This window comes from Mus pahari, chromosome 4, assembly GCF_900095145.1.
Source record: "Mus pahari chromosome 4, PAHARI_EIJ_v1.1, whole genome shotgun sequence".
Taxonomy (NCBI): Eukaryota; Metazoa; Chordata; class Mammalia; order Rodentia; family Muridae; genus Mus; species Mus pahari.
Window position 1 is genome coordinate 124,341,019 of NC_034593.1, and position 21,291 is coordinate 124,362,309.

At 39.8% G+C, this 21,291-nt stretch overlaps 1 protein-coding gene across 2 annotated transcripts in view; it reads left to right on the forward strand.

The window, feature by feature from the left end:
• Ppp3ca (protein phosphatase 3 catalytic subunit alpha) overlaps positions 1-21,291 on the forward strand; it is a 271,584-nt gene that overhangs the window by 113,690 nt on the left and 136,603 nt on the right. For both annotated transcript variants that reach the window (XM_021197089.1, XM_021197090.1), the window contains exon 2: positions 13,354-13,554. In XM_021197089.1, the coding sequence (XP_021052748.1) occupies positions 13,354-13,554 (201 nt within the window). The remainder of the gene's footprint in view (positions 1-13,353; positions 13,555-21,291) is intronic.

Below are 21,291 nucleotides of genomic sequence, written 5' to 3' on the forward strand. Positions count from 1 at the left end.
CACACACACACACACACACACACACACAAACACACACACGCACGCACGCACACACACCCCTACACCTTCGTATGTTAGTAAGCTAAACTCTGATTTCTTATAACGTCAAGTCATAATAACTTTGTAGTTTTAAAATTCTGCATGTATTTTACTATTCCCAGAATGGACAGTTGAAATCTCTGTAGTGTATGTATAGATTCTTTCCAGGAGATAGCGAATATCATGGAAGATTGTGATGTATCAACCTACTTGGAAGAAATAATACTGTATTTTCTGTCCATTTTGTCTCCTCGTGGAGATCATCTTTTAGTTTACACTCAGATGCATCTTGTTTGGATAGATGGTGAGACCTTTCTTCTATCAGCATTTAAGGAATGACTGTACTCTACATACTTCAAATATGTACACTCGAGTGGCTGTAGAGTTGGCTCAGTGAAGAATACTTGCTGCTCTTGCAGAGGGCCCACATTTGATTTACACCCCCTATATGGTAGCTTACAACCCGCTGTAACTCCAGTTCCAAAGGATCCGATGCTCTTTCTTGACCTCCTGACAATGAAAACTTTACATATCAAGGGTGTATTATCTCTTTTTACACATTTAAATTAATTTATTTTTTTACACGTATTTACCATGGATATGTGTAAGTAGTCATGCACACATATGCCATGACATGCATGTGGAAGTCAGAGGACAACTCGCAGGAGTCTTGTTCACTTCTTCCACCATGTGGGTCCCAGGGATTGAACATAAGACCTTTTAGCCACTGAGCAATCTTGCCGGTCCCAAGCTGTGTCTCTTTTGAGCAGTAAGTCACTTACAGTTCCGTCTAATGGTAGTATATTAAAATGCTGGCATGTGCTTGCTAGGCTTTGCATCAGCATACTCCATGTAGTAATCTAGAATAAGAGATCATTATGAAGTATGACATGCTTATCACCAGGGACACCATGGGATTGCCCTGGTTTCCCTCTGGGCCATGGTGAACACAGAACTCTGTGCCTTATTTACTCAACTTATTGCAGGTCACCTCCCGTTTTGATTTCATGTACAGACCAGCCTGTCCCATTCCTGGCTGGGGGTCATGGATGTTGGCAGGAGGATTGGTACCCTGTCTCTAGGTATGGTCTTGTACTGTGGGTGGATGATGTGATAAGAAGAGGAGCTCTACTTACGCTGCAGGACAACTGTAGTCAAGTACATATGGCTGGAAATACAAACAGGTACAGTTTTACAAGGAAACTTCCCACTTCCCAACTTCAAGTATATTTTTAAAAAGGACTTTGATTTTAAATCATAATTGACAAGTTCATATGAAAGGTGAAGGGAAAAAAGAACAAAAGAAAAACAGTTTAGGGATCTTATTCTCAAAAATATTCATTAAAGTATCCTGATGTTTAAACCTGTGTATGCATAAAAATGATGGTTTGAGTTGAGGAACTGACAGGCAAGACCTCCTGTGCACTGTGCATTTTGCATAGGAGTGTGTGGTTCTTAGAAATAGCTCAGATACAGTGGATGAGAAAAGATTTACTCACCTGAGGGAAGCAGTCTGTCTCCCATGGTGCTGCCCTCAGGGCCTGTGTTTTCTTGCAACCTGCTGTAGAGCCTCTTGGGAGGAGAAGGAGGGGTAACCAAGGAGGGGGTAGGAGGGAATCTGGTTCACTTGGGGTTATAGTTTTGTGCTAGGTAGGCTCTCTGGAGGGTGGCTAGGAGGCAAAATATTTCAATCCTCTCTTCCCTGTGATGTTTAATAATTATAAAGCCTTCTAGGATGGTTTTATTTATGCAATTATTTTATCCTATATTCAAGCATGGTAACTAGGTGGCATTCTTAGATCTACGTAGAATTGATATTATCATTTGGGGACATTTTGCAAAGACCTTTCAAACAGAAGGAATTTACTCATTAAAAATTGGGATATTTGTTTGGTGTTTTAATCTCAGAGTATTGGGCCAATAAATAAGCATGATGGCGCAGGAACTGTGTGGTGTTGGGAGTTACGTAGTCAATGAGAGCATCCTGCCCTGGGATGCATTTACATTGACCTATTTATTTTTGTTTCAAAGATTTCTAATTTTATATTTATTAGATATTTTAAAATTAATATTTACTATTTCCAACTCCAGTCTAGGTAAAGTCTTTGCTCGTCTTGTGTTTTTTTTTTTTTGGGGGGGGGGATTGTTGGGTTGAGGATTTCTGCATGGTAGAGCATGGGTTGGACTTAGATCAAGTTTTGGAATCCCAGGTAGACTTCATTTCTAAGGGATAATTACCATGCTCAAAGGGGTCGCCTCCTTTGGGAAATAAATTCATCATGCCTTAGAGAGTATTTCTTTGTTTATTTTATGGTTTTAATCTCCTGTGATATATTTGACTAACGAAAACAAGGGAAAAGTCTCTACCTAAAATGAGTTTTTTATGTGTACTCTGTGTGCATGCGTGCGTGCGTGCATGTGTGTGTGCGTGCATGTGTGTGTTTGTGAGTGCACTACAGTGTATTTATGAAGGTCTCAGAGGACTGTTTTCAGGTCTCGCTACTGTCTTTCCACCATCCTGGTAAAGGTGGAACCTAGGGTTTGCCTGCCAGTGCTCTGTGGGCAAGCGCCTCTACTTCCTGGGTCAGGTCTCAGACTCTAATACAAATTAAGTTTCTTCCCTTAAGTTCATCTCAGTGCAAAGACTTTTTGCCTGATTTTAAGTTTGCTACTCTAGAAATAACCATAAATACCATCTGCTAGAATATTTCATTATTTCACTTAGCACTGAAATTCAATAGAGTTGTTCTACTTCCTGACATAAATGAATACAGATATTAAATGTTTTAGAACTTACTATAACATAGGATCATAAAAACAACTCCTCAAATATATATTTTATTTTTAAAAATCTAATTTGACCTCAATCTTTATTAAAATATTCAATATTTAACAAAAATTCTTAAATTAGAAATTTAGTATTTTAAATCATCAAATATGTTTTTGCTTTCCTGATAACTGTATATGAAATTATTCTTAACAGATTAACCAGCCATATAAAGACATTGGTCTTGTGTATATACATTTTACTCTTCTAACAAGACAGCATTCAAGTTCACTGTTATTTTAAGTTTTTCAACTGTGCTGAAACCTTTTGAAACAGCTACAATAAGTCCTTTTCATAAAGGAATCATGTTGAGTCATTATTACATAATTTATTGTATAAGACATTTGCAATTGTAATAAAATGAACCTCCCATCATAGTCAAAAGTTAAATTGCTTTGTGATAGGACCTCTAAAAACTGCAAACAGTGACAGAGTGGACTGTCACCTGTTTCCCTTCCTTGGGTCCTTTAGGCATCATATTGAGGAAAAAACCAAAACACATATGGAGGATTAGGAGTATACATACATAGTCATATTTTAATGAAAATTACCTTAAAATTCAAATTATAGAAGTATTTGGTGGTGGTATTCTTGTGTTCATTTTCTATAATTATTCTTGAAATGGTAGTTCTCTTATTTAATATCTGATTTTTAAAACTTACCTCTTATTTGTTATATAAAGGCATAGGTTTCCTCATGACATTTCATACATTTATTATCATTTATATGTTGGTCTCTTCCTCCCTCTTCATTTCTCCTCTGCTGGTTCCCTTTCCTTCCTGAAAGATTTCTTGTTCTGTTCTATTAAAATATTGCTTGGAAGACATTTTAGAGTATGGTTCAAAGTGTACTGTGTATAATATATAGTTGGTAAGCCAGAGGGAAAGGGAAAATTGCTTATTTCAGTAAATGCTTTGAGCACCATTCTGCCCTTTTATGAACACTTTTGGCATACTGCATCAAACCTCATTGTGCTGTATTTGCATGTCAACAAACAGGAAAACTGAAGGAGGTCTTTAGTTTGCTAGAGAAGTGATTGGACCCATGAATGTCGACAGAATATATTTGAAGTCTCAGGACATGTGGGTGATCCTTAGAGGAAGTGGGTGAAGAGGACGTTGCTGGGAATGGATGATGTCAAGATAAATGAGAACACCAGGACATTACGAAGTTGGAGTCTTATTTATAGGTGTTTAAGCATGTGCATTTGGATTTGAGAGACACGATCTTCAGTGAATGCCTGATATTTTCAAATAAGCCAAGTGAATAGTGTCAGTGTGACTGATGTAGCCAGAGCCCTGTTAAATATATTCACGCTGTTCTAAGGGTCTGACTCTCTCCCTCAGACATGGTTTATCTATCTTTGCATATACATACTCCATACACAGATAAACTGAGAGTTGTTTAAAGCTCTATGTAAATTAAGCTAAGTCACCCAGTATGAGAACACAAGGCATCCCCTGGGAGACTCAAGTATGCTCCTTTTTTCCCCCCTCCCTTATTAAATGTGAACAGGATAACATTTCACTGGTTGCTGGTTTGTTAATTGGCATTCTGTATTTTCTTTTTTTTTTTTCATTTAAACATTTTTTATTTACTATTTTCTTCATTTACAATTCAAATGCTATCCCGAAAGTCCCCTATACCATCCCCCCATCCTGCTCCCCAAGCCACCCACTCCTGCTTCCTGGCCCTGGCAAATAGCCAAACTTATCAAAGCCCACTACCTTACCACCTTAAAGCAAAGCGCATTACTCGAGGTTCATCTAAAAATAAGGCTTCCATCAAGAGAAGGGACTTTTCTTCAGATGGGTGCGTTCTTATTACCTGCCGCTTCCTTGTCTCTTCCTTTATTTCTTAGTTTTGGTTTCTAACACTTTTCCAAATGCCTCCCAACAAAACCTGCAGTGCGCCAGGGACAGGGTCAGCTCTTCAGAGTCCATGTCAGCTCATGCTTGCTCTCTATTGCCCACTTTCCCCAGCCCCCTCACTGGCTAACGTGGAAGGTAGTTCCTAAGTATTTCACAGATTCTTATAGTTGATTAGTTAGTTAATATGAAGCAAGGGGACACAACTCAACACTGGGTCTCTAGAATCCTGAGACTCCCCTTATAGGGCTCAATTCAGTGAACCCCAAGTTTGGTACTTCCCTACAGAAAATGAGGGTAGGACCAAGTAATGGGTTTACTAGAAGATAGAGATAGTACATGCTTTGCATTTAAACATAAGAAGGAAAAGAGAGGAGAAGAGAGGGAGAGAGAGAAAGGGATAGAGAGGAGGTATTGGTGGATTTTATGAAAGAATTATATCTGTACCTACCAAGTCAGTGGTGTGGGCTTCTCAAGAGAAGTGTTTAAAAGTTTCATTTATGTATGTATGTATATATATATATATACATATATACACATATATATACATACATATATGTGTGTGTATATATAATGTATGATATATATCATATAATACATATATATGATATATATATAGATTTCATATATATTTATTATATGAAATATAATAAAATATAACCAAATCATATGTGTGTGTGTGTGTGTGAATGTATAACTTGGAAGTTGCATTGTACAGACAATATGCTCTATAACCAGATTCAAAGATTAAGCAAAGCTTAAAAAAACATGTGCAAACACAGTAGCTGTATTTCATGTTTCTTAAAGAATGTCCTGTTTGCAAATGACACTGCAAGGTTGTTTATGATATTCACAGCCCAGGTTAGGGTGAGAGAAGAGAAATAGCTGGCTAAGGCTAGACTCAAAGGTCACCAGCATGTGAGTCCTGCCCATGAGTGTAGTTTGTCTGTTGTTTTACTGCTGTCTGTGTCTGAGATAGCTCAGGGGGAAGCTGTCTCTGGGAGTAGCTTGACTTTGTCAGTTGCTTTGGATTGATGACTGAGCAAGCAGGAAATGTGAACTGCCCTTCCCATGTCCCATAGGCCGGCCCTGTCCTTCTATTCTGCCAGCCTTTGATTAGAATGAAGGTGGGTGATATACACAAGTGCCCACAAGATTGGATTGCTAATCTAAGGAGGTCAGGCCAGAACGTGTTTTAAGTTGTGCCTGACATGTGATATCCTTAAGCTGTTTTCTTAACATGTGCTGCCCTAAGTATCTTTGACAGCCCCTTTTGCAGTGTCACCATGTGAATTATGGGACAAGGGCTCTTCCTGTGCATGTTCTGGTTATAGAGAGGGATGAGATGAACACGTCTGGGCTTGCCATGGGTTTCACCTGCTCTGTTCCATCCACTGGTGTCATGCTTTCTGGCAGTGAGGGATGGCGAGACAAAGCAGGCTGGCATTCTATACACTTTTACTGATGGCATAGACCATCAGGTCTCCATCTGTGCTTTATGCTAATGTTGCCAGGGATTCCTTTGCATTAATAAATTAGCTAAGAACTCAGAATTCGACTCATGATCCTGAAAGAGATGAAGAACAAGAAGAAAAGCATGTGAAAGGAAAGTGTACAAATGCCCATTTAGTGTCTGTGCATGATGTCATGTACATCATTTTAAATGTTCTAGTAGTTGCTTTTTTAAAAATTAAGAAGTAGGAATAATGAATTGTAGTAGCAAATTATATTTGTTATTAAATAAACATCTTAATTTAATACTACACATGTATATATGTGTGTGTATCTCTATATCTATCTATCTATCTATCTATCTATCTGTCTATCTGTCTGTCTGTCTGTCTGTCTATCTATCTATCTATCTATCTNTCTGTCTGTCTGTCTGTCTGTCTGTCTATCTATCTATCTATCTATCTGTCTGTCTGTCTGTCTGTCTGTCTGTCTGTCTGTCTGTCTATCTATCTATCTGTCTGTCTGTCTGTCTGTCTGTCTGTCTGTCTGTCTATCTATCTATCTATCTATCTATCTATCTTGGTGGGGTAATTTACACACACACATTATTGTACTTTGAATGTGAACTGTCATCTTCCCAGTGCTCCAGGCTTGTGCATTGTGTGTTTGAATGCTTTGTTTCCTGTGGGTGACATTGTTTGGGAAAGTCACAGACTCTTTAGGAAGTGGAACCTCTCAGGAGGAATTGGGTTCCTAGGAGGCAGGCCTTGAAATTTTATAGCCTCGACATACTTGCGGTTCATGTCTCTTTGCTTTTTGAGTGTTTCTTTTGTTTGGTTTTCTCTGCCTTGATGGACTGCATCCCTTTATAATTTTGAGCTAAAAATGATAAAACCATCCTTCCTTAACTTGCTTTGCCAGGGTGTTTTGTTACAGTGATGGGAAAGTAACTAAGACACCTGCACACAATTACACACTAGATCTTTTAAATACTGGTCTTCTTATCGACTCCTAGAATACCTTGTTCCACTTTTCACCCACCTGTGGCTGTCAGCACCATGGCAGCTCCTGTCTTGGGGTTAAGATACTGACATAGAAATCAGGTTACATTGATGACGGCCCTAGTTTTAGCACTAGGAAACCTCTTTTTTTTTTTTTTTTTTTTTTAAAGCTTTATTTATTTATTTATTTATTTATTATATGTAAGTACACTGTAGCTATCTTCAGACACTCCAGAAGAGGGAGTCAGATCTTGTTACCAATGGTGGTGAGCCACCATGTGGTTGCTGGGATTTGAACTCAGGACCTTTGGAAGAGCAGTTGGGTGCTCTTACCTGCTGAGCCATCTCACCAGCCCAGGAAACCTCTTGGTGATAGATAAACTTAACTTGCATTTGTGTTTTACTTTTAATCCTTTTTAATATCAGTGAGTCAGGATTGAGTTGAAGTTTTTTAGTTTGCCTCACAGATCCCTAAAGGAGGGGCAATGGAGATGGAACCTGCGCTTAGCATGTAAAAGGTCATGTTACCTCCCTACAATTACTAAAGATAAATACATTCATATGATCTATGTATATGAGAAGAAAATAGAACGGAAGCCTCAGGAATGTGTGTGTGTGTGTGTGTGTGCGCACGCGTGCGCACGCACACATACGTGTGCTTGCATGGCTGCTTGTCCCTATATCCTTCATATTCATGCAGTACCCATGAGTTTCAGAAGAGGGCATCAGATTCCCAGTAGCTGAAGTTGCAAGCAGTTGTGATCTGCTCAGTGTGAGTACTGAGAACTCCCCTCTGGTCCTCAGATGAGTAGCAAGTGCTCTCAACTGCTGAGTCAGCCCTCTCTCCACCAGCCATCCACAGGGGTTTGCCATCAGTGTGGTGGGAAAAAGCAAAGCCTGCTATTTCTCCCTTTCTCCTCTGAGAAATTGGAGTGCTTTGGGTTGTTAGATCTGATACAACTTAAGGGTTAAAAACTCAGAAAAGCATGATTTTTTAAGAAGTTACTAGGCAAAATATTCGGTCACCATTTTATGAAATTTTCCTGAAAGAAGTCCTGCAGCAGAAATCTATCCCTCCTTCCAGTGAAGTTGTTACCATGACAACAAGTCTTGGTTGTTTCCTTTAGCATAGTGGGAATCCCTTCAGAAGTGCATGGAGTTCCTCAGATATGAGAAGCAATAATTCTAGGTACTAGGATCGGACCCAAGAAGCAAGAGCTCATGGGTGGCTGCTGCTAACTCACAATAGGGGTTTGCTTAAAGCCCATTTAATCCAAAACCCAAAGACTGGTATATCTTATTTTGAGGCATGGTCCTTGTAATCAGCTGGGTCCACAGATCTGTGTGCTCTTGCTACTGAATCTTGTGGCTTGGTGTTTTTCTGGTGAATGTAAAACTGATCACAGCTTCAAAAGACATAAAGACTGAAAATGTTTCTCCATATCATACAGCTGAGCCCTGGTAGAATCAACAAATGGAAAAGAAGCTATTGTATCTTTGTCCGTTGGAGGTGAACCTACTTAAGGCAGTTTTGTCTTAGTAATGAAAGGATTACATCATCCCCACCCCACATCTCACCTAGCATTTGTCTGTGTTACTCGTTTCAAGATAAGAAAGTGACATTTTGTGGGAGTGGTCTACTTACAAGAAGCTGGGTGTTCTCATTTCTCTATAGGATGTTTCTAGGAAGTCTTAGAAAAGTTTATTCTGTATTTATATTTAAGGCAATCACAAGAAAATTGTCTCAGCAAGATCTAAGTCAAATCTCAGCAGCTGTTGATGAGTTTTAGTATCGTTCAGAAACTTCCCTTCTCTGGGTCCAAGCCGTGTTAGAGGAAGCAGTTAACCATAGTACTCCGAGTGAAGGAAGGAGGGGAGCCCCAAGGTTATTACATAAAGCACAGTCACTTTTACGATGAGTAAATGGGAAGAACTATTTTCCAAGCCCATGGGGTTCTTTGGTCCAAATAGTTTTTGCTCAACATTTGGCACCAGTCTTCATGTAGTGCTCTAGGTGAAGAGAGAAAAAGCAAATAAATGTGACCTTTGAAAGCCTGGTATTTTTGTCTGTGAAGCCAAAGGGTGCACAAACACACAAATATTAGTCCACTCTTATTTTTGTTCTGGAAAACTTCTCCCTGGCCTTCAGCCTCTCTGCATATCATTATTGGCACCATGGCAGTCCATCTTGGCTCCTGCGGGCCTTGCCATCTGTCTGACCGCTGAGAGGCCCCGTCACACCAGCTTTCCTTTCTGCCAGTGGTAACTGGGGCCTTGCTATTGGCTGTTTCCCTTTGTTTCCTCTTCCTGTTGATACTGTTTGGAGACAGCACCCAAACCTCACAACACGTGGCTTTACTTCAGCCAAACCTATTGGCTAAAGGCTCTTGCTGGCCAAGCAAGGCAGTCTGAGCTTGTTCCCTGGAACCCATGTATAAGAGGAAGAAAAGAACCCACTCCAGGAAGCTTCCCTCCAACCTCCCTGGGCATCTGTGCCCAGGTCCAAACACACACAGAGACACACAGACACACAGACCTACAGACACACACACACACACACACACACACACACACACACGATAAAATGTTGACACTAGAGAGTGAAGGGTGGAACATCAGTTGTTCAGTTCATTTTGGCCATTGAGAAAGCTGAGGTCTGAAAGTCAAATTCGTCAAAGGGCCCTGTCCTGGGTTTCTTTTTTGTGTCTCACCTTAGATAGTCAATGAATTTCCCATTGAATCCTTTGCTCTATATAAATTTAACAAGGTCACCACTTTCATCCCTCTGACAGGCATCCTATGTCCATCCTGTGTACCTGTCATCTACCTGACACCTTCACAGAGCCACTTAAGCATTCACAATACAAAACTTGAGCCTTGGAAAATGACTTATTGAAACAAAACAAAACAAGCAAACAAACAAACAAGACAGCTCTTGCCCTTGCCCCAAGGATCTTTTTGATGTCTCTGCTTCTCCACTCATCCTACCATAAGTCCCCTTGACTTATGGGTCTCAGGTTAAAACAAACCAACCAACCAACAAACAAAATTACTGACAAAACATTTGGGAGAAAGAGGCAGACAACTCTGTTAGTTTGAGAGCAGAACGGCATGAGAACACAGTGAGGTGAGAGAGACCACTGACTTGTCTCTGTGCTTTCTTTATTCCTGGGTGTGTACACAGTACAGGAGAACACAGTGAGGTGAGAGTGACCACTGACTTGTTTCTGTGCTTTCTTTATTCCTGGGTGTGTACACAGTCAAGTGCCTGTGGTGGCCAGAGTTCAGCCTTTCGTGCAGTTCCTTGGGAACTGGCCACCTGTTATTTCAGATAGAAATTCTTTCTGGGACCTGGGCCTCACAAATTGAGCTTCACTGGAAGGCTGGCTGGTTCACCAGAGAAACTGATGGATCCTCTTGTGCAGGAGTATCTGCTTTTTGTCTGTGCTTGTGGTCAAACTCAGGCTTCTTCCTGACTCTGACAGAACTATCGCCCTCCACACTTGCCTAACAATCATCTAGGCAAGAAGTATTGGCGAGGGCTAAGAAGTTCCAAGGTCCATGACCTAATATCCTCCTTTTCTCTCTTCTGTGAGCAATGGCTATGCACTGACATTCTGCTTCCTGTTTTTAGCTCAATAGATTCCTTTGAAAGTTAAAAAAAAATAATGACTGTTTTGTCATAGGAAAATTGTTTATCTATTAGAAACAACACTCGGGATCAGGATTTCAATTCTGAAATGTGACTTACTGATTTTTTTTTTTTAATGAATATGCATTGTCTTGAGGACTTTTTGGAAGCAGTATAGTTTAATTGTTAATCTGAGTATACTGGCATCGGATTGCCTGGGTTTAAAGTCAGAGAGTTTACACATAAATAAGTAGGTGATTATATTGGGCAATGTGCTTATTTAATAATCTTGAACCTGAGGTTGCCCACACATTTATGTTTTAGGGACTCAAGGAGTTTATATGTAAACACATGTACATATGCCTTACTAGGCTTACAGTTTTATCATCATGTCTGGTTTTATTACCTATGCAAAGTCTGGCATAAAATAACAGTGTCGTAGCTATTTGTAGCTGCTCTGTTTACTTTAGTTATTATATCACTCCGCAGATGGACATAATCTCACTGTACAGGCAAATAACTGAAGCCACAGGAGGTTACTTAACTTTCCCAAGGTCATAGAGCTGAGAGTTCACAGTTAAGGTTTATAGCCAGGTTCCTTGTACAGGTCCCCAAATCCTACTGGTCACCCATGGAGGTTGTAGCTACCTCTTCATCTCCTCTGCACTGTCACATGCCTGTGCTTGAATTGTTAGGAAGCAATGGTTGCATCCACATGTAAAAGTTCATTTCCTGGTTTAAAAAAAATGTATTTGCAATTTCTAATAATTGTCTGCTGTTAGAGATTCTACACATTTCATGACTTTGAGGAAGTATATTGTGTAGTAGGAGAACATATTTTTTTGTTTGATTGATTCTTTTCTGCTGAGAGAAGAGTCATAATGAAAATACTCTTTGGAACGAGGCATTGTGGGTATGGCACAAGCCAGTTCTGCAGGTGGCATCTACGGATATGAGTTGTCCAGGGGATGACTTCTTGTGTGACGTAGATAAATAATGAGTTTGAAAATAGCTCATATCAGAGCTTATTTATCAGAATTCCTGTCACCATCTCTCAACCTGGATCTTTGAGTTTTCTGGCTCTTCTAGGAGCTTGGTGAAAGAGTGATCTGTCAGAATGAGCATGTGCCATGCATTCAACAGATGTTAGAATGAAAGCAGCTATAAGGGAATTCTCATGTGCAATTGCATGGGGTAGATGGAACAAGGAATCAAGGATTGTGGTTTATTTTTTATTTTTTATTTATTTATTTTTTGTTACCTAAGCAACCATTTTGTCTTCATGACATTTTTCTGGTTGTATGGTTTTTTTCTTTTCTCCTTATATTGTCTCCTCCTATAAATAAACATACATGTTTTTATGTTTGTATGTATGTGTTTGTATTTGTTTCTGTGTGTGCAGTGTACATGTGTGCATAAATGTGTACACGTGAGTGTGAGAGCCAGTAGCCAGTGTCCTCTATCCCCTTATGGTTTTTGAGAGATGTCTTCACTCACGGAACCTAGAGCTTTGGGGCTACATTGTCTAGTCTTTGAGCTCCAAAGACCTTTCTTCCCCTCTGCCACCAAAGCCCAAAGTTCCAGATGAGTGACCATGCCTGGCTTTGGACATGGTGCTTGAGCAGCCTGGAGCTCATGCTACCTGTGCAGGGGTTTTACCCATTGAGCCACCTCACCAGTTCCTTCTTCACTCTTCACAACGTGCCTTCAGTACGTACACACACACACACACACACACACACACACACACACACACACACACCCCACTCTTATCAGAGTCCAGATGTCAACCCCTGTTATTCTTCAGGAGTCTCTCAGCCTTGCATTTTGAGACAGGGGCTCCCACTGAGACCTGAGACTCACAGGTTAGCCTAGGGTGGCTGAATAGTCATCACTGATCCTTAGGGCTCTTCCGGTCTCTGTCTCCCCTTGTTGGGACTTTAGGCATATATCGCCACTGGGCACCTGCTTTATGGCTGAGCTATTTGATGCAATTTTAAATGCAAATTTGACCTTCCTATCCAAGTATCAGTGCATTCTTGGCCTTTGCTTTACAATGTCTGTTCTTTTCTTTAATCATAAGTGGTTAACAGTTTAGAGTTGACTCAGAGATGGAACTTTATTTTGAACAGATCTACTTGTCAAGATGCCTCATCCCTTCCATTGGTCCAAACAGAGCAGAACCGTCTTTGCTGGGGAGGGTTATCAGTGGGCATTTAGGATCTGTTTTTATTTATGGCATCAGGATTGCCCAACGGGAAGCACATGGTCATATAAACTCATTCGGGATCCTTCATATGCAAGAAGTAGTCCTGACTGAGAAGACCCATAGGCCCCCCTTTTCCACGGTTGCTAATTATTTCTCAACTCAACGGAAGAAGTCAGTCTTTAACTCTTGGTAGACCCTGAATATGTTTTAATTTAAGCTTGTATTAAAAACAGCGTTATCTGGTTAGTGACAGTTTTGGTGTCCGCGGTCCTTGGCCTGTTGTCGATGAGCTTTGGTTAATGTAACCTTTTGCCTTCTTCTTGCAGCCGTTCCATTTCCGCCAAGTCACCGGCTGACAGCAAAAGAAGTGTTTGATAATGATGGGAAACCTCGTGTGGATATCTTAAAAGCACATCTCATGAAGGAGGGCAGGCTGGAAGAAAGTGTTGCATTGAGAATAATAACAGAGGGTGCTTCGATTCTCCGACAGGAAAAAAACTTGCTGGATATTGATGCACCAGTCACAGGTAAGGTCCAAGCATGGAGCCCACTCTATACCAACCATGATATAAAAGAGGAAATAAAAGGTCTTCCTTACCAGTGAGCCTTCAGTCACCTTACACACTATCTGCTTTTTACCATTGAATCTGCATTAAGGGATTAAGGATATCATTTGTGCATAAAAAATATTTTGATTTGCACTTTTTGCCTACACAATTGAATTGCTGTGATTTCAAAAATAATGTATAACAGTGTTGGTACAGGTACACAGTTGATTGACAGTGTTCTATTAGCAGAAACCACACCACAAGGCAAGGTTCCTGTGAAGTCCTCAGCCTTCTACAGAGCTGGAGGAGGCCATGTCTGAGGGAAACAGACTGATGGGTGTGCCAAGGATGGTCTCTAGGCTATGTACTCTCATCAGCACCTGGGAACTTGAGAAAATGTAGACTCTCAAGCTCGCCTTGCAACTACTGAGTCTGGGTTCCTGGGCTCAGGTCTAGTAGACTCTGTTTGACTAAGTCCTCTGAGTTGGTTTGGTCCATATTAAAGTATGAGAGAGTACTTCAGTGTCCTTCCTATGGTGTTGTGCCTAGGGTTACTTCTTTAATGCTCTTTTTTTTTTTTTTTGGTCACTTTTCTTAGAAAGGTAAATATTTTATTGTAAGTATGCTCCTCTTGCATAATAAAAATAAAATCTTACTATAAGACAGCACCTATTACCCAGAGAATTTAATATACTGTGTATGGAGTTTGCTGAGAGTATAGGCTTTTACATTCAGTGGAGCTAAAAGTGTTTATTTTTATTTTTTAATATTTTAAACTTGGCCTGAGTAAACATTTCAATGGAGAATATTTGAAAGGAAAGGGACATGAAAAGATTTTTATATCCACTTGGGTTTTTTATCTTCTGAGTCTTCATATGCTTATGCTCTTGTTATTCAGGTCCATTTTTGCATGGGACAATACCACAGGGAGGAGGTTCCCTGAGTGTCAGAATAGACCTTTGATGATTGCAGAGTACTGAAGGATTCTTAGTCCAAAGAAATTGACCTTATCTGCAGCTTATTTTTGGTTAGCAATTTCAGTTTATTTTTGGTTAGCAATTTCAATGCTGATGGAAGTTAGAGTTTGGTAGCAGGAGTCATTTGTTCTTTTGAGATTGACTCTGTGTTGAGCCATTGTTACTAAATCATACCATAAGCCTACCCTGTGCACATCTGAGTCAGCCCTAGTTTCCATATTATCAGATGGGGTCCTGCATTACCTTCTGCTCATGATACAAGGACGTGGTACTTCCCTTTCTTCCCTACTGAAACCCTAAAAACGAAATGAGATAAAATTAGTAATTTAAGACTACTAAATAATACACAGCAGCAAGAATATCTTATCACTTGATTGTAATTGCCTTATTATAGTAACAATAATTCATAAGCATTAGATGATATCGTTCTGATTATGTTTATTTGTTACCTATAAGAATAAATGATACACTATTTTATTAGGTTTATTTTTTTCTACCTTTCACATGATAATGTGCAGCTCCCAATGAAGACTTCATGTTAAATTCACTAATGAGCCGAGTATTAATGGGGATGATAAGTATAGCTAAAAATAAACACAAGAAAATGTTTAGGGGAATATGTTTTCTGGAATGACTCAGTCACCTCCTCTGTGTGATTAGTTGCTCTTGGACAAAAACAGAGGAATATTGTGGAAGAACTGGGTTTATGACGTCTTATCCCTGAGGTCTAATCCTGTGTGTAGTCTCAGGACACTCCTGGTTCCTCTAAACAGATTCCACGTGACATTTAAGCAGTTTTCAGGTCAGAGATTTGAAGCTACTTGAATATCATACATCGTGAAATGTTTTATGTGTTTGCTGTGGTCACTACTCCATCTCACTCTGAATATAAAGATACAAATACTAGTGACAAAGACACTGGGCCAAAAGGATGTATTTAACATTAAGGTAAAGGGGAGAAAAGCTTTCTGTCTAGGCTGCTATACAAAAGTATCTAAATCTAACTCATTTATAAGCAACAGAAATCTACCAGAATGCTGCAAGATCATGGTGTTAGAAGATTTAATGTCCCTGGTAGGTCCTGCTCCCTGGTTCACAGACAATGGCTTCTCCTGTGTTCTTACATGGGAGAAGGAAAGGGGGCCCCAGTCGATCGACACTGACTGAATTTACAAGAGCTGTATCGTGCCATTCATGAAACTTTCCAGAGTCTCTCATATTGGATATTAGATTTCAACATAGGAATCTGGGGGAGACCTAAGTATTCAGACCTCAACAGCTACAATAAGGAACATACTCTAACCCATGACTCTCTGAACATAAACTGAAAATGGAGGAAAGTAGGGCAGATGGATCAAGGACATAGAGAAGCTTTTCTTTGTATTTGGAGTAAAAGTGAAATAACAGTAACTTGGAATCTAGACTCCTCCCATATCTGAAGCCTTCTGAGCAACAGGGGACCATTCATACTTTCAAGAAACCAGAATATGTCAGACTTTTGGATTAGAGATAGTCACCCCATAAAGTCACTTCAAATACTAAGTCCGGAAACCTCTCCCATCAGGCCTTCTGAGAGTAGGGGTCCTGAGCCTGACTTCAGACCTTGGTGATGTTTTGTGATATCTGGTGACCTTATTCTGAGATTTTACCCTATTTGGACAGCTGAGTCTACCAGATGATATTTATATGTTAACTTAGAGTTTATTTGTTTAGATAATTGAATCAGCAAAGTTATATTTAGTCTATACTTGAAAAATTTCATAATAAAGTATCCTTTATATAATTCTGATTGCCACCCTTAAAAGACAGCCTGTGAAAAAATTCAGAAAAATAAAAAAAGGAGAATCTAAAAGGAAGGAGGGTGGGTGGGTAAGGATCATGTATTGGGAAGTCGTAAGGAGACATGAATGTGTTTTGGGCAAATAATGGCCTGAAACCTGACTTTAGAGTGTCTGTTTCTCATTTTTCTTATGGTCATATATATGTGATTTTGGTGTGCCTGCTTTTCATATGTTTATGGGCACATGTATGTGCATATGGGCAATTCCACATTAAGGAAAAAGCAAAGCAAAGCAAATAGCAAATAATATATTTGCAAATATTTGCTGCTCCTTAACTTACTTGCAGCTCTTCTGTGCCTTTTATTAATAAAAGTATTTTCTGGGTCAGAGTAGAGCAGTTCTGACATCTGCCACAATTTGTTTATTTGCGTTGAACCTGGGAACCAGTGTTTTGGTTAGTAACAATTGGATATGCATCCCTTCATAGATTTTTAGGTAGAGGAATTTTAATCAGCAACATGGCTGCTCTGGCAAGGGATCACATCCAAAGATCCTGCTGCAATGCATGCCCTGGATCACAGAATAATTTGGCTGGAATATAGACACACCCTTAATACATAGCTCTAATCCCTAAAATTGAAGGTAGGGTTAGTTTGTAGAAGAAAGCAGCCATACGTGAATGTGATATCTATTTGAGGGGCAGACAGAGTGATGAATCAGAAAAAGATTTCACAGAATGAGTCAGAGATAGACTATGCCCACCAGGGAAGCTACTTAAGAGCAGAAAGAGAGACAAGAAGTGTGGTGTGTGGTATTTATGGCAGTTTTATCAGAACAGTTTTACTGAGACAGGTCACAGAGAGAACAACCTAGACATCGGTAAAGACCGAATAACCCAAAGAATGAGAAGGAGCCGGAGGATTAGAACATATTGCTAAAGTTAATTCTGAAAGTTGGCTCTTGTTTTATCATTGTTCCTCTGCAAATATATATGCATGATACTTAAAAAAGAAAAAGACATAGCTATAGATTAGTGTGACTACTCAGTTTGGTCAATCAACATGATAGATATTTATACCTCCGATATAGATGATGTGGGGTATGAACTTGTGAGTAAGGCCTGGTTGCTGCCTTCCAAGGACACAGATGATAGCAGGAAACATTGTCTGCCCAAAGAAAGGCACATCACAGCTCTGACTATACTAAAGGCCATGCGTGGTCTTTCTTACATTTGTAAGTATAGCTAACTCAAAGTCCAAACTCCTTTTCATCTTCCAAAGAGTAGTATAGTGGTTTCCCTGACAGTATCCACTGGTTAGATTATTAGAGCTTTAAAAAAAAAAACTGACTGCGACCCAACCTGTGCCAGATGTGAACTAGAACTCTTTAGGAAGCTCGGTACTGTAAGGGTGCTCCCTTATCCCCAAGGCCTTCCTTGGAATCACACCACAGGTAGATACTCTTTGTTAGGAGCTGAGGCAGAGCCCTCTGATAATGTGGGGATGTAGAAAAGAACTTGAAAATTGACAGGTTACCTAGTGTTGCCCTCTGGGTTTCACTATATGAAAAAGATGTAGAATAGCTTTCTGCGTGGAAAATAACAACACAAATTGAAATAGACATTTTTTTGTATGGTGGCAAGAATTTTTCTTGAAAACCTGGTGCGTTAGGTGGGTGGGCAAGCAACTGAAGGGAGGAATGATACTGGCCAGTCCTGTAGTATCAAGCTTGTTCAGGAACCAGGCTTTCAAGGAAACCCTGACTTTTGGCAGAGGGAGGCCAGTGACACTTATTACTGAGCCCTTTTAAAAGGCAATTGTTTACATCACTTTCAAACTTATGCTTCATTTGCATTTTTAAAACAAGTGTCTATAAAAGGCCTCTTTACTGAAGTAAGATACTCATGCAGATTCCAGCTGTACTGCATGTCCTCTGGAAGGTCTTACTCTCCCATTTCCCATTGACTGAGCAGAGTACTCTGTGCCTGTCTGTGGAGCAGAGGCAGATCCTGAGCTTCAGCTTCTGCAGGGTGTGACTTAGAACCCTGTTTCTGCTCTCTGGGCTGAGGGGATGGGCGGGCATCATCTGGGCTAACTGCTAATCTCTTGGTTTGTCTGCTTCCTGCAGTGGCGGATTTGTCTCTGGTGCAGGTCAGGATTCCCTCAGTGGCTAGGCCTGCCATTTAGCACATCAGGCAGTTGCCAGGAGAACCCTCTGGCTTTGTTCCTGGATGTGAGAGTGGACCTGGGGCCAAGTTTAAGGTCACTGCAGCCCTTCCCTTGAAGCAGCTGACATCAATTAGAATTCCCCTTGCTTGGAACTCTGGGGAGAGCTAAGTGGGCATTGGATTCCTAGCGGGACCTAAAAGATCAGTGTTTATTCTTACCCTACTATCATTTGTCACCATGAAGCAGTGTGGACTTAGTTTACATGGGGACAGAATATTACCTTTCTGCAGTTTCTGAAACTTGCAGTTTCAGTGGCCAGATTTTCAGGGCTCTCTCTGCAGTCCTAAGCCTACATCTTTTCACTTCTTGATCCTACACCGTTGACCTTTCATGAACAAATGAAAAACGGGACCTAAAGTACTGTGGTTAGCCTTTCCAGATGGGAACACAAATCAGAGTCAACCCCCTGGATGGTTTCAGAGGTCTAGAGTCTGCAACAGAGACTTTGAGTATCTATTTCTGGGTCATAATGATTCTCTTGAAATTCTGCACTGTGAGATCTGATTTAAATACAAGGGTCAGAGTCTCATAACTAAAGACCTTGCTCTGCCCAGGCTCTTGTCTGTATGACAAAGGCTCTTTTGTGTCAGAACAGATCTCACGTAAATATTCGACTGATTTTTGCACCAAGTAAATTATAATAATAGCAAAATTGAAACATATGGGAACTCCAGGGTGTATTTGTTTCTATATTTATGTGTATGTCAGTCATTTCAATAAACAGCAGTTAAATATCAGTAATTTAAGCAGCAGGAATCCTTTTATCATGTTCCCTATTTCTATCCACCCCCCAATTTATTAATATTTGTCTTACTTTAGTAGTTTGGAAGTTTGAAGTACCATATAAATTAGTTAAAAATTTCTGTTTTTAAAAAAGATAGTTTTGGGCGTGGTGACGCACGCCTTTAATCCCAGCACTCAGAAGGCAGAGGCAGGCAGATTTCTGAGTTCAAGGCCAGCTTGGTCTACAAAGTGAGTTCCAGGACAGCCAGGGCTATACAGAGAAACCCTGTCTCAAAAAAAAAAAAAAAAAAAAAAAAAAAAAGATAGTTTTTTAAATTTGTGTGTGTGTGTGTGTGTGTGTGTGTGTGTGTGTGTCTATGTATGTAAGTGCCACCATTATGCAGGTGACCTTCAAGGCCAAAAAGGACATCAGATCCCTTGGAGGTAGAATTACAGGGCCACCTAATGTGGGTGCTGGGAATCAAACTGTTGTCTTCTGGATGAACAGCAAGTACCCATAACATGGAGCCATGTCCCCAACATCAGAGGTCATTTCTAAAATAAGGAATCTGTAGGTTAAAATTTTTTGTTGTTTTGTTGTTTTGGTTTTTGTTTGTTTTTCTTAATATTCTCAGCTTCTGAAGGACCGATTTTTCTTGTTTATAATTCTAAAACCTAGGGAGACAATAAAATGAGGAAAATTGGGAAGGGAACATATACATAAACATAAGTCAAATGTAAAATGAGTTTTTCTTAGTGATCAATTCTTTTTCTACTTATTTTTTTTTTCAGTTAACATACAGGCATTAGATATATTTATGGCGTTTCTAAACAATGTGTGCTCTGAGATCCCCCCCACCCCCAACTTTGTTCCTGGCTGCCCACAATATTCTGATCCCTTCTCATTCTCTCCAGTGTTCATCTCTTTCATATGTGGCCCTTTGTCCATCCTTCTGCAGTTTGTCATCACCTATTTTTACTCATTTTGTCTCTTTTCAAAAGATTAGACCTTATAGACACATACACACATACATGAACACATATGGTACATGTGTATATACATATATATGTATAAATATTTCATATATATGCATATAAATTATATAAACATACACATATACACGTGTGTGTCTGTGTTACTTTATAGACTAGGATTCATACATGAGGGAACACTCTGGTTTTGCCTTCCTTATTTCATGCCACATTTACTTAATGATCTCCTTTATAAGAATGGATATTAACATGATCATTTATTCATGCTACCTTTCTTGTCAGGATCATATATTTTTGTTGTATTTGAGATAGTGTTTTTCTTAAAGAAAGTGTTGCTTTTGGTTTTGTTTGAGTTTTATGATCAGTTTTTGACATTATAATATTAAGAACTTCTATTTGGGGCATTGTGAGTTGGGTCAGAGACTAAGGCCTCTTTCAGCCAAGAACAACCACCTGAGTTGGATCCCTGGGGCCCACAAGGTGACAGAAGGGAACCAAATCTCAATTGTTGTCCACTGACCTCCTCCCATATGCTATAATACACACACATGCACAGGCATAAATAAATGAGTAATATAATACAAATTATGCAAATCAATTAGAAATTCCTGGGCCTAATCCCACATTAGATGGAATGACTAGCTGGCCTGCAAGTGTGCCATCGGTTCTGAGATGCTACCAAGATGGCTTGTCACAGTACTGGGCCTTGGCAGCAAAAGCCTATGTCCCTTATTGCTTCTGAAGGAGAACCAATTGAATTGATACACAAAGTCACTTGTTTATCTTTTTCAATAAAGGCGCTTTTGAATTTTCCTTTCTACTCTGTCAGGAGCATAGGCAAATTTGCTTTTGCCTTCCATAACATAATCTTTAATTTAGAGCAAAGTTTAAAAAAACTAATTGGGCTGTATCCACCATTATGGTATCTCACACGGCATCTCCTCAGACCAAGGGACTCACTTTTCAGACAAGTGCTGCCAGGAGCTCATATTCCTAGGTTGACCACGAACTCGC